This window comes from Ambystoma mexicanum, chromosome 2q, assembly GCF_040938575.1.
Source record: "Ambystoma mexicanum isolate Mex_15411 chromosome 2q, UKY_AmexF1_1, whole genome shotgun sequence".
Taxonomy (NCBI): domain Eukaryota; kingdom Metazoa; phylum Chordata; class Amphibia; order Caudata; family Ambystomatidae; genus Ambystoma; species Ambystoma mexicanum.
The window spans coordinates 1,183,712,054-1,183,725,388 of record NC_090924.1 but is presented as its reverse complement, the minus strand read 5'-3'; the positions used below and the strand labels follow the sequence as shown (position 1 = coordinate 1,183,725,388).

The 13,335-nt window shown below is 47.8% G+C and overlaps 1 protein-coding gene across 1 annotated transcript in view; it reads right to left on the bottom strand.

Annotated features, from left to right (window-relative positions):
* The window catches only part of MALRD1 (MAM and LDL receptor class A domain containing 1), a 3,359,462-nt gene extending 3,359,180 nt beyond the window's left edge, over positions 1–282 (bottom strand). The window contains exon 1 of the mRNA XM_069646615.1: positions 102–282. Within this exon, the coding sequence (XP_069502716.1) occupies positions 102–282 (181 nt within the window). The remainder of the gene's footprint in view (positions 1–101) is intronic.
* Positions 283–13,335: the final 13,053 nt, after the last annotated feature.

The window sequence follows — 13,335 nt, the reverse complement described above, 5'->3', positions numbered from 1 at the left end:
AAACAACTTTTGTAAGCGGCCAAGTGCCTATTCATTGGATAAGGGCACTGCTCCAGAATGTAGTCATAATTGAATAGCCATATGATTGTGGAGGTACTCACATTGCGCTTCGTCGCTGGCGTCGCCGCACTGGTCGCTGAAGTCACACACATTGTCTGGAGGGACTGATGAGCCTGAGCGACACTGGAATCCATTCACAGTACCTGGACCCTCTGCTGCTGCTGCTGCTGCTATGGAAAGGACATTGGAGCTGATGAACAGCAGCTGGCATAACGTCTTCATTCCGGATGCAGGGAACATCTTGAGACAGAGCTATCCTTCGCTCAATGTCAAGAAGGCAACGTGTTCGGAGACAGTCCGCACAGGTCTCCTTCTCATTGCTCTTCTAGTCTTTAAAAACACACATATCAAGTTGCGTCTAGTCGGATCACGGATTCAAAGCGATATTACTCCATGCAATTAAGGGCTGTGTGTTAGGCAATATTTAACTCGGTCATATTTATGACTGGAGGATCCGTGGCTCTGTAAGCCTCGCTCATTGGCAATGATGCCTCTCAGTGCCAGGCAGGGACTTCTGATAACAGCTCATCATGAGGCAAGGGGCAGTGCTTATCTCACCTTTCTCTACTTCATAATTCCAAGGCTAACTTGTTTCGACATATGGGTGAGTCATGAGGTGATGTCACCAACAGAAGTTTTGTAGAAACATTTAAAGTGATATTATTTTGACTCTCCTTCTTTCCTTAATACGTGTCCCTCGATTTTAAAACAATACGCAAAAGAAAAACGTGTAAACTGCAGAACCATTGAAAAGGGAACTAGACGTGAATATGAATTTGGCCTGCATCTTAGTTGCTGGTTAATCTCTGCGATGGAAGACACTAACTAGGTAAGGTAACTAAGGTAACTAGATTACTAAGGTAACGAGGTAACCTGCTGTCACCATGTCATTATTTGCCGTTTATAATACGTCTTCCAGTTTAAACCACACGTGTTTCGATTAATTCACCACTGACTTCCGGATTAACTTTGAACCTGAAAGATTGCAATGGTTTAAGCTCACGTTTGTATGGTATTCGCACTAGAGCAGGAACTACACTACTGCAAACACTAATTCTTTAATTGAACATTTCGCACAGGGCTCTTTGCCCTATTGTTAACAACATGATATTATTAGCAGCAAGGCAAACGTTGCCTTGGTGCAAAAATGCGTTGATAGCATTTTTCTTGTTGTTGCAGTGGGGCAGGTTTCGACCTGATGATAAAACTGCGGACAATCGCACTTGCACTGGTGCAATGTCTCTGTAATGCTGCCCCTGCACCACACCACTTTGACTTCACCATTTCAAGAGACAATAACACACCCCAAACACTGCCACATTGGAGTATTTGCACACCGCACAACAAATGCCATCAATGATTAGGGGCTCAGGTGGCAACATTCATCTTTATTGGTGCCGCAAACCAGCTAGTCTTATGTCTCCCTGAGTTTATGGGCTGGTGTCATCAAGTGCCCCTGGATGTTTTCCTCATCCCCTAGTTTCATTGGTAACTCCTCAGAGGAGATTCCCGGGACAGGGTTATTACCTTTAGATCAGAGAAGTCGAACTGAGAAAGAAGAGTTCATTTGGCCCTGTTCCATAACCACAACTAATCACAAGCCTGGAATAGTCTAACAGTAAAAGATTTGTAAAACTCTTCCCACCCCAAGGAATTGTTCAAGCATTCGGCTAAATGTTATTGTTAACTCCACAAATGGTGCCTGGAAGAATTATAATCTAGGATAATCCAATTTTGCTTCTGGATATTGTTTGGAAGGTCCTTGTACTTATGAAGACGTCTATCCTATGGTAAGGCAGAGTGAGCTAAAACATAACTGTAGACTATTATGGGTGGTAAACATCCCATAGAACAATTTACTCTTGTTTGTTCTGTTGGGTCAAACTCCCAAGTATGACACAGGGCCACTAGGAGTTTGCAGACTCTTGGAAGGCCCAACACCTTCCACAGGATAAACAGAGGACTCAGTAAATGGCTAGTTCACACTGCGGTTTATTACAAACAAAACCAACAGGGATCAGCACAGGGACAGAAGAAATTCGTGGACGTCTCCACTTCTCCTGGCTCGCAGGCCAGTTTTGATACAAAATTACGTCACTACTCTGTCACTACTTAGGCATCTCTCCAAAAACCTATCGACGTGTGGGATTGGCCGTCAGGAGCCTAAAAATCTAAATGGTCACCTATATGTATTATTCTACTGGCTCATCCATGTCAGGTGACTGGCCTGTGCATCTCCAACTGACTAGCTATAACAATGTTGCAGTGTGAGGGTCTTGCCTTTGGTTCTTGCCCATTGCTACCCACCCGTAGGATACTGAACTGTGGTTAGCCAGAGCTGAGGCCCCCAGGCCTGGAATCTGCAAAGGTTCTCAGCTATTGTTGTACATTTTCAAGGTAATGAGGACTATGTTTCTGCATTGTAATTTGTCTGTACCACCTTAGTCTATGAGAGTGCTCTTTTGTCTGGTGCAATACTTGCCTCACATAGTAGAATCTTTGTTACAGTCTTCTGTCTGCTAGCCTGAGATTGGCTCCCTTTCCCAGCGCTGGCCGCTGTCCATTGTCCATTGTCTGCATCTGCATCTGCTGGGTCGTGTGTTCGGAGACCATGATTTGGAGCTGTGCAGCTATGAATTATGAGGAATTATTTGTATTTACTGCAGCTGGTGCTTTTGTCATTCAGGGAATGGAATGTCATCCGTATCTTGTGGCTTTGGCAGCGGGTCCTGTCTCACACATTTTGCTCTTTGTCCAGTCTGAATTGAGCTCAGCGCAGATTTGCTGAGAGGCCTGGGGCCGCTGTATTTTCCTAAACCATTATAAAGCATTTTTTACAGTCTGCGTGCTATACTATTTTCCCAATAGGTTAGTCACACTTGGTTCTGTCAGGTCCCTTAAGTGCTCCTGCATTTCCATGGGTTTATTTGCATGTAAGCATCTGCAAGATTTGCTCAGGATCTCTTGCTTCTTGCGGTTTCTGCGTTGCTGTGTCTGGCTAATGGCAAAAATAATAAAAGCAATGACAGTATATATATGTGTCTGTCCTCTAACTATAGAACTGTACGCTCGTGTTTTTCATGTATTCGAGTGTGTGTTTATGTCCTGGAGTGAGATGGCACACTTGCTTCATGTCTAATGCTGCTAAATCGTGGTGTTTATAACAACGTCAGCAACATGGCATCTTGGCACTTTAATCGAGACTGTCGATTGAGGTGTCTTTAGTTGCAGACTGGGGCTCTTTGTCCACTCTGGGGTATATTTATACTGCACCTGCTCTGTAGGGCTGGGATGGAGTACCTCTTGACATGCTTGTCAACCATCGGTCCCTTGGGGACTCGTCCGAAATAGAATGGGTGATTGCAGTGTTTCCTGGATTTCTTGCAGGTCATGAATTTCGTGGGAGGAGGAGGTGGTGGTAGACTTCCCCATCCCTCTTCAGTTCTCAGAAGAGGGGTTCTTGAATTTTTAGCAAATGTTGAAATGCTTGGACTCATTCCCTACATTAATAAGGGTTATCCAGATTGGGTGCCTTGATCTCTGAGCCTAGGGAGATTTTGCAATTTATCCTAATCTTATTGATGACAGTCAATGAGGCAGAAATATGTGTCTGGGCTTGATGATAGTGTTCTTGTTCTCAGGAGAACTGCCTAGCATTTGAGTGTGAACCTATCATTGTGGGTGGGACAGACTGCAATGGAATGGTTATTTCTCCTTTCGTAAGCCACAATGGACTAACACATGATCCTATACCCTCCTACGTGGGTACCATCCCATAGCAATTGTCATTTGGATAATTTTTTTTGTCAAAGGATCTATAACGTTTTGGATAATAACTGCAGAATGGTGGTTGGCCTGATTTCAAGTCTGATTCTTTCTGCAAACCAACCAATTCAATAGACATCATGTGATCCAAAACATTGTATAGAGACTCATACCTGATTTGAAACAAAATGCCAACCTGTTGCTGACCAACTGAGAAGAAGAAACTGGTTGACAGTTAAAGAGAGACCACTATGTTTACGAGTCCAATTCATTGTTTAGGAGAGGCTAAATCCAGCTAGTATCATTATTGCAACAGTGACCCCCACAGAGCTTACCATTGGTTTCTGATGTTGTCTCTGCGTGAGGACTTCCTGGTTGGGGAGTGCACCCCACAGGTTGTTCTGGCATTACATCACATGACAGATCATGTGCAATTGGTCTTTACATTTTCCTCTCATTTGACGTTTTTTCATGCAAGTGTCTTTTGTTAAGGGCATTTAGCAAAGGACACCAACATCTTGTTTATCTTATTCTCTGCATGTGCAAAGTCTGCAAGGAATCTAGCAGGAACTCTCCTATTCCGATTCTACAAGTACGCATGTTTGTAAAATGCTGCTCATTTTTGTTACTCATTTCTTAATCCAGAATATCTCTAAATTCTTGGTTACTAGCATCAAAATTAATTTAGTTCTTCAATATGCGCTATCATATCTTGCATGTTTATTGATGATAGTGCTGTTAAATTCACAGTTGCAGAATTGTAGAGCATGTTACTGAATGTTATCTCTGCAGTCAAAATGGCTCAACTAGACAGGAACTAATTCTTGACTACAATTTTCGTTATTCTTTTTATTTCCAAAACATGATTTAAGTCTACCTCGAATTTGGTTTTCAACTTGCAAATTGCTTTGTAATCCTTGATCTGGCATCCTTAGCAGTAATTTCTGGGGATAGTTTGCCAGGTGAATTATTTTGTCCGTCTGCTTTAGAATGCTTTCCTTTTTCCGTATTCCTTATTTCTTCTTCTTCATCATTTGTTTTACATTTCTCCCACTGTATTGATATCCAAAGTTGAATACATTTGAGATTTTATAGCTATTAATTCTGTGCTGCATTTAAATAACATTGTTTCCTTGATTTTAATATTCATTGGAACAAGATAAATGATTCCTGTTTTTCACTTCTTTGTTCTTTCTAATAACCTGAATAATCTTGACCTTTTGAAATGTACCCAGTCTGTTTTTCAGAGACTCGAAAAGGGCTAGTACCCACAAAACCTTCAGATAGAATTATATACTAGAGAGAGGAAGGAAAAGATCACTGTAGACAGAAAAGGATGGACTATAATTGTATTTATTTAAATTGTTTTTTTATAATGCACTTAGTACCTGAGTTTGGTTTCTAAGCGCAGATCCGGGATTCAAACCTCTTTTGCTCTACGTGGTCTTGCTTCCAAGACCAGCACATTTCCCCTGTGCTATCCTCCGTTCACAAAGGGCATGGACTAAGCATACGCGTTGGCTAGCACCAATGAAAATTAACAGAAAAGGGCTGCCAGTCCAACAACTGCTAACATGTTATGTTCCCGCTTAAGCTGTACAAAGAATGGCTGCATGTGTTCCCACAATGTCAGGGAAAACTTTAGCCTTCTGAGCATGTTCCTATTACAGTGTCTCACTCTGAATGCTCATGGGAATGAGCAGCATGGTTGGACTTCTGAATCTGGGCATGAACAAGGAGCCAATACTCACAGGATGGAAGCATTCATGAATCCAGCCGGAATGGAACAATGACAGCCGCCTGAAAAGGGATCCAGTACATTGGGAACACATAAGGCACAATTGACAATACTGCGATGCAACATGAAAGGGACAGATGACCCCTTCTGGAAAAGCCAGCAGCAAAACTATGGACAAGGGAATGAGACAATCACAAGTGATGGTAGGAACAGTGACACATACCTTCACTTTACAGGGAAAGAACAGGAAGTCAAAGTTAGCAAGGTTCAAGACAGAGAACATGAAATAAGAGCATACGCAAGAGGACTGGAAACAAAACACAACAGTACCATGGACTGGAAACTATGAACTTCAATCAAGGAACAAGGACTGAACTACAGATTGCTAAAAAAAGAAAACTACAAACTGAACTCTGGACTGGAATAGGCACTGGACAAGTAATACTAAGAACTGAAACAATGGTCTAAAATAACAAGGAATGAACTGCAAACTAGTAACAATGGAACTCGGGACTGGAACCAAGGAATCTGCCAGAAGCGAGCACAGACTACAAACACATAGCAAGGAACTGTAGGCAGGGGACAAGAGAACTGGTGGCAGTGAGTAAGGGGCGCCAGTCAGAGAACAAAGGCAGGCAGAGGAGCTGGGGAACTGCAGGCAGATTAAACTTAGTTGCAAGGCAAGTGGCACAGTGCTGCCGCCAGAGAGCAAAGCAATGAAGATTGAGAAGCAGGGCTTCAGAGCAAGGGAGCTCAGGAGTGTAGGGCAGGTGGGGCAGGGATGCTGGCAGAGAAGCACCGCTACAGGCAGGGATCACATGGCACTGGAACAGGAGCAGGTTCTGGAAAAAGCAGCAACAGGATGCTGCAGAAAATTAAAGTTGAAAGGAAGAGGTGCTGGATGCAAAATGAATGGAAGAACAATGGGCCTCATTCCGAGTATGGCGGTAAGGGATAGCGGCCACCGCTAACGAGAGCGGTGGCGGTAATCCCTTACCGCCATACTCCGAGTTCCCTTAGCGCCATGGTGCTTTTAACACCTGCTTTTAGCAGGCGTTAAATACCATGGCGCTAAGGGACCTTGATGTTAATTACGCCACCGTAATTTACGGTGGCGTAATTGACGCCTTCCCCACTCCCATTATGCCCTATGGGGCAAGAATGGGAATGGGGAAGGGTAAATGGGGATTGGGGAATTACCGCCCCGCCAACCTTGGAATGGGGCGGTAATTCCGCCAACCACCAAGGCGCTGCCGGTCCGGGTACGGCGTCAACCAAGGCGTTAATAGCGCCATTGGTTAGCGCCGTACTCGGAATGAGGCCCAATGTGCTCCTGCCGGCAGCTGCTTAAATATTGACACATCCTAAGTTGAAGCAGGCTTTTAGCAGCACCTGATTCACCACTCCTAAAGGGAATCTACCTCCTCACTATCTCTCTAGGCCTTAGAACGTGAACGCTATCCTATATGGCTCCTGGGGATTGTAGTTCTTAGAATGTTGCATAGAATTGCCAGGTTTGAGAACTCACAAAAGATGCATTTTGGGATATGTGGTCTGTGCAATCTAATAGGGACGTTTTGATACCCCCCAAAGTCAATTTAAAGACAGGAATATAAAGGGATATTTGTTTGGGTAGAGATGAATTATGCACACAAATTAGTTAATAATGGGCACCCATGGTGTTCATGTGGTGCAGACCTAACATTCCTACTAAACCACATGGTGATATTGTAGATCTTCTCATTTCAAAAGACTGTTTAGAGTATTATTATTCTCCATGCCTATAGATTCATAGGATCACGTTGCAATTGATTTGTCTTTGTATTATTTTATTCAGCCCGTTGTAACTATTAATTCTCAACCATTGTTTACTTGTTCTTTTATAATACTGCTCTTTCGTCCCTGCCTGATGCTTTGCTTTCATTTACCAAAGTCAATTTTACTGCTATGTCTCATGATAATACTTTGCATGAAGTTATTAGTCTCTATCTTTTTCTGTTGAAGGTTCCATTGTCCCATTACATTATATGAAAAGGAAACAGAACCACCATTCTGTCACTTGCTATTCTTCGCAACTTGCTGACCTGAGAATCTATGGCTCAAGTCCTTGTACAAGAATCACTCCAAATCTAAAAGGCAGTACAAATAATGTGCATTGACATATCAACGGACCATATAGCAGTCCCTCTCACATCTATATGTACCTGCTCTAGCTCAAATGTCCTCAGCCTAATAAATAGAGATTGTTTCACTCTCAGTATGATAATCACTTAATGAACTTGGATGTCACCCCAAAGGGACTTGGCCTTAGCTCACCCTACTCTAGCCAGTACTTAATCTTCTATAGGGATAGGGAATTGTGACTTGCAGATACCCTGTTTGATTCAGACATCTTCTATTACACTCCCTCTCTTATCTCCTCTCCCTCGCTTTCTCTTTGACTCTCCTCCTTCAGCTACACGACCTCTCCTTGCTAGCCCTCCACTTCGCTTTCCGTCTGACCTTTCTCACTCCTTCTGAGTCTTGTTGACACCCTTTTATGTTACTACCTACTCTCTGCTGTTGTTGCTCAATCCTATTCCCTCTTACTCCCTCCTCCACAGTACTACCCCCTCCTCCTCTACACTACTACTCCCTCCTCCAAACCTCTACTCCATCCTCCTCACTCCTACTCCCTCCACAACACTACTACTCCCTACTCTCACTCCACTATGCTCTCCTCCACACTACAACTCCCTCCTACTTACTACTCCCTCATCCACATTACTGCTACCCAGACACTCTTCAGTAACATTGACTTCAGCATAACTCCTTACACTAACTATACTAACCTACACTAACACTCACTCACTGCAGAACAGTTTCACTCACTAGCCAATATCTCACCTTTTCGATAAATCACCCTATCACTCTGCTGCTCCTTCCTCCCTCCTGCTGATCTATTGGTCTTCCACCTCCTTCTCTCTCCTCTGACCTCATCGGAATAACCCACACGTCCTGCTTCCTGCTGCATTCTTTTATCGCCCTCCTCCTCCCTGGAATGTGCCTTTGTCCATGACCAATCTGGCCTTGTTTTCCCCACCCGGGAAGTTGTGATGACGGGCAATAAGAAGGGGACTTAGCCCTCCCACTTCCTCTGTCCGGGCTGGCCACAATAGAACAATGGCAACCTGAGAAGGCAACTATGTCTGTTTGTGATAATGGACCCCATTAAGGATGTTTACAAGGTAAGCTCTCATGTTCCATTCCTCTTCATGAGACTGTCGTGGTCTAGGGTGCTCGTTGGTGGCTTCATGTACGTGCCAACTCTCCTCAGCAGCACTTCAGGGCTTTGCTGTCTCCTTCACGCAGACCCCATAGCGGTGTCCCTCCTCTGCTTGTTCTCTTCCAGCAACGTCTTGTGTGCGATGAAGGGGCTGCGGTTTGATGGTCGGGTTGTGGGCTGTTTACTACTTGTGGGTGGCGCTTCACCCTGATTTGCATGAGGTGGCTCATTCCGATCCCCACGTTTTGCAAAGAACAGAAAAAGATTGGCGAGTATCTTGGATTGGAGTCATGGCATGAGACAAAGGTATACTTCTCAAAAATAAACATATACAATAGGGGGCACAGGAATTGGGGCCCTCTCAGCTGCCACCTCTGTCTCAGGAGAAGGATTGGCACTGGATTACTCCCTGGTAGGCCTACCCCCATGGTTGAGAGGGGTTCCCATGCACACTTGACAAGGCCATATTACTGGGCTAGTCACATTCCTAAATATTGACCTACATTCCCAGAAACTTCTCCTCCGAGGGATTGATAAATTACATAACACAGAAGCAAAATCCACTCACCTCCAATCTCATATCACAATAATGTAAAATCGCAGCTGTCAATTATTTAAAATGTTATTCCTCATTTTATTGCTCATTTTATTTTTCTATTCATCAAGTAAATAATGTTAATACATACTTTGTTTTGAAGATTGAATCAGTTCAACAGACTGTTTCTTCCCAGCTCTAGCACAATTAGAATCTCTGCTGTTCCACAAGCGGTCACTTAATGGAATCCTTTTTCACCTCCTACTGAATCAGAATTTTCTTTAGCTTCTATTAAAACTGCATCCTATTCTTTTAGTTTACATGTATTTTTATTATAGAGATACATGGCAATTGGTAATCATTAAAGATATATGAAAATTATGACATTATGACAAATGTATGAACGAGGCATAGTAGAGAAATTAGCAAACAGAAATTTGGCACATATTGAATCCAGGCATGTGGAAATAACTACATATAATTAGCTTGACTTTTCTTTTTAAATATGAGGGGTGGGTGACCATACAATGACCGACAAATGAATAACGGACAAGACAAAATGGGACGTAACATCCACATGAGGAGAGGAGAGAAGGGGATGAGGGGGTACATGGTGCTATTTGGCATTACTGAGAATCACTATTGGATAGGAAGTCAAGAAAGGTTACCATTTCAATTGATGTTTACATAGTAAATCAGGAGAGGATGCCTCGCAATTTTCTAATCTATTAATATTACAGATATTGTTCCACCTCTAGTTGAAATGAATATGATTTAAGTTTTTCCAAGTAACAGTATAGTTTGGATTGCAACCGTTAAACATAAATCAAAGACATAGTGGCCGATTCATGGAATAATTAGCGCGGCGCAAGTGGCCAAAAACGAGCGATTCGCAGTGGAATAGCGAAAATCGCAGTGCAAGTGCGAAAATCGCACGAAAAGCAGCGCACATCGATTCATGGAAGGCCGTGCGCGAGAAAACCATCGGATGTGCGCTAAAAAAGTGCGCAGCGCACGTTGGCGCACAGGCCATCTAACGGCGTGCTCCAGGTCACAGCGAAAATCGCACAGGCCACAGCGAAAATCGCACATAGCGCGGCGCACCCAACAAAAGTAGGCGGAACACGGGGCATAACACTCGGAATGGGGAACAACTTGCCAAAATGTGGGCGTCACGGGGGAAGTACAGGGTGCAAGTGCGCGGAACACCCACACGCTCGCCTACAACACGTATTCATGGAATCGAATAGGGCAAAAAAGCGCACGGTCAAACCAGCGCACAGGCACAAACACGACCGCCACAAGAAAGCAGGCGGTAGCGTCTCTGCGCCTGTAATAAATGTGCGCCAAAAGGTGCGCCAACAAATAGCACCTATATACAGCTATGATGAATGTCCTATACTGTGGCCCTCCAGGACAAATGACGTGCAAAGGGGTACCCACAAACACGGACACCCGCTGACTGAAAAATAACGTGTGCGTGTATTGCGGGGTGCGTGGGAACTTTCACACACGATTTGGCAGGGTACGTGGATTTCAGGGGTGCGCGGGAAGTTCCACACGCGATTTGGCCGGGTACGTGCGCGGGAATTTCCACACGCGACTTGGCTGGGTACGTGGATCTCAGGGGTGCGCGGGAAGTCTCACACGCGATTTGGCAGGGTATGTGGATTTCAGGGGTGCGCGGGAAGTTCCACACGCGATTTGGCCGGGTACGTGCGCGGGAATTTCCACACGCGACTTGGCTGGGTACGTGGATCTCAGGGGTGCGCAGGAAGTCTCACACGCGATTTGGCAGGGTACGTGGATTTCAGGGGTGCGCGGGAAGTTCCACACGCGATTTGGCCGGGTACGTGCGCGGGAATTTCCACACGCAATTTGGCTGGGTACGTGGATCTCAGGGGTGCGCGGGAAGTCTCACACGCGATTTGGCAGGGTACGTGGATTTCAGGGGTGCGCGGGAAGTTCCACACGCGATTTGGCCGGGTACATGTGCGGGAATTTCCACACGTGATTTGGCCGGGTACGTGCGCGGGAATTTCCACACGCGATTTGGCTGGGTATGTGGATCTCAGGGGTGCGCGGAAAGTCTCACACGCGATTTGGAAGGGTACATGGATTTCAGGGGTGCGCGGGAAGTTCCATACGCGATTGAGCCGGGTACGTGCGCGGGAATTTCCACACGCGATTTGGCTGGGTATGTGGATCTCAGGGGTGCGTGGAAGGTCTCACACGCGATTTGGAAGGGTACATGGATTTCAGGGGTGCGCAGGAAGTTCCACACGCGATTTGGCCGGGTACGTGCGCGGGAATTTCCACACGCGACTTGGCTGGGTACGTGGATCTCAGGGGTGCGCGGGAAGTCCCACACGCGATTTGGCCGGGTACGTGCGCGGGAATTCCCACACGCGGATATGTGTATTTCAGGGGTACGCGGGAAATTCTACACGCGATTTGGCTGTGTGCTCCCAGGTATTCCCTGTACACCATCCACGGCCCCTGCAGGCAGCCGACACCACAGGGGACTACCCTGCACACCTGCTCATGTCACCCAGCACCCCCACCCCCCAGCAGTGTGGGGCACCCTCCACCAGGCCCCCACTCATGTCCCCTATAACCCCCACCCCCCAGCATCCAGGGGCACCCTCCACCAGGCCCCCACTCAGGGCCCCCTGCACCCCCACCCCCCAGCAGTGCAGGGCACCCTCCACCAGGCGCCCACTCATGTCCAACTCATGTCCCCCTGCACCCCCACCCCCCAGCATCCAGGGGCACCCTCCACCAGGCCCCCACTCATGTCTCCCACCACCCCACCCCCCAGCCACCATGGGCATCCCCCACCAGGCCCCCACTCATGTCCCCTATCACCCCCACCCCCCAGCAGTGCAGGGGCAGCCTCCACCAGGCCCCCACTCATGTCTCCCACCACCCCCACCCCCCAGCCACCATGGGCAGCCCCCACCAGGCCCCCACTCATGTCCCCCTGCACCCCCACCCCCCCAGCAGTGCAGGGCACCCTCCACCAGGCCCCCACTCATGTCCAACTCATGTCTCCCACCACCCCCACCCCTCAGCAGTGCAGGGGCACCCTCCACCAGGCCCCCACTCATGTCCAACTCATGTCCCCCTGCACCCCCACCCCCCAGCATCCAGGGGCACCCTCCACCAGGCCCCCACTTATGTCCCCTATCACCCCCACCCCCCAGCATCCAGGGGCACCCTCCACCAGGCCCCCACTCATGTCTCCCACCACCCCCACCCCCCAGCAGTGCAGGGCACCCTCCACCAGGGCCCTACTCATGTCCAACTCATGTCTCCCACCACCCCCACCCCTCAGCAGTGCAGGGGCACCCTCCGCCAAGCCCCCACTCATGTCTCCGACCACCCCCACCCCCCAGCCACCATGGGCAGCCCCCACCAGGCCCCCACTCATGTCCCCCTGCACCCCCACCCCCCAGCAGTGCAGGGCACCCTCCACCAGGCCCCCACTCATGTCCAACTCATGTCCCCCTGCACCCCCACCCCCCAACAGTGCAGGGCACCCTCCACCAGGCCCCCACTCATGTCCCCCTAAACCCCCACCCCCCAGCAGTGCAGGGCACCCTCCACCAGGCCCCCACTCATGTCCAACTCATGTCTCCCACCACCCCCACCCCCCAGCCACCATGGGCAGCCCCCACCAGGCCCCCACTCATGTCTCCCACCACCCCCACTCCCCAGCAGTGCAGGGCACCCTCCACCAGGCCCCCACTCATGTCCAACTCATGTCTCCCACCACCCCCACCCCTCAGCAGTGCAGGGGCACCCTCCACCAGGACCCACTCATGTCCCCCTGCACCCCCACCCCCCAGCAGTGCAGGGCACCCTCCACCAGGCCCCCACTCATGTCCCCTATCACCCCCACCCCCCAGCATCCAGGGGCACCCTCCACCAGGCCTCCACTCATGTCCAACTCATGTCCCCCTGCACCCC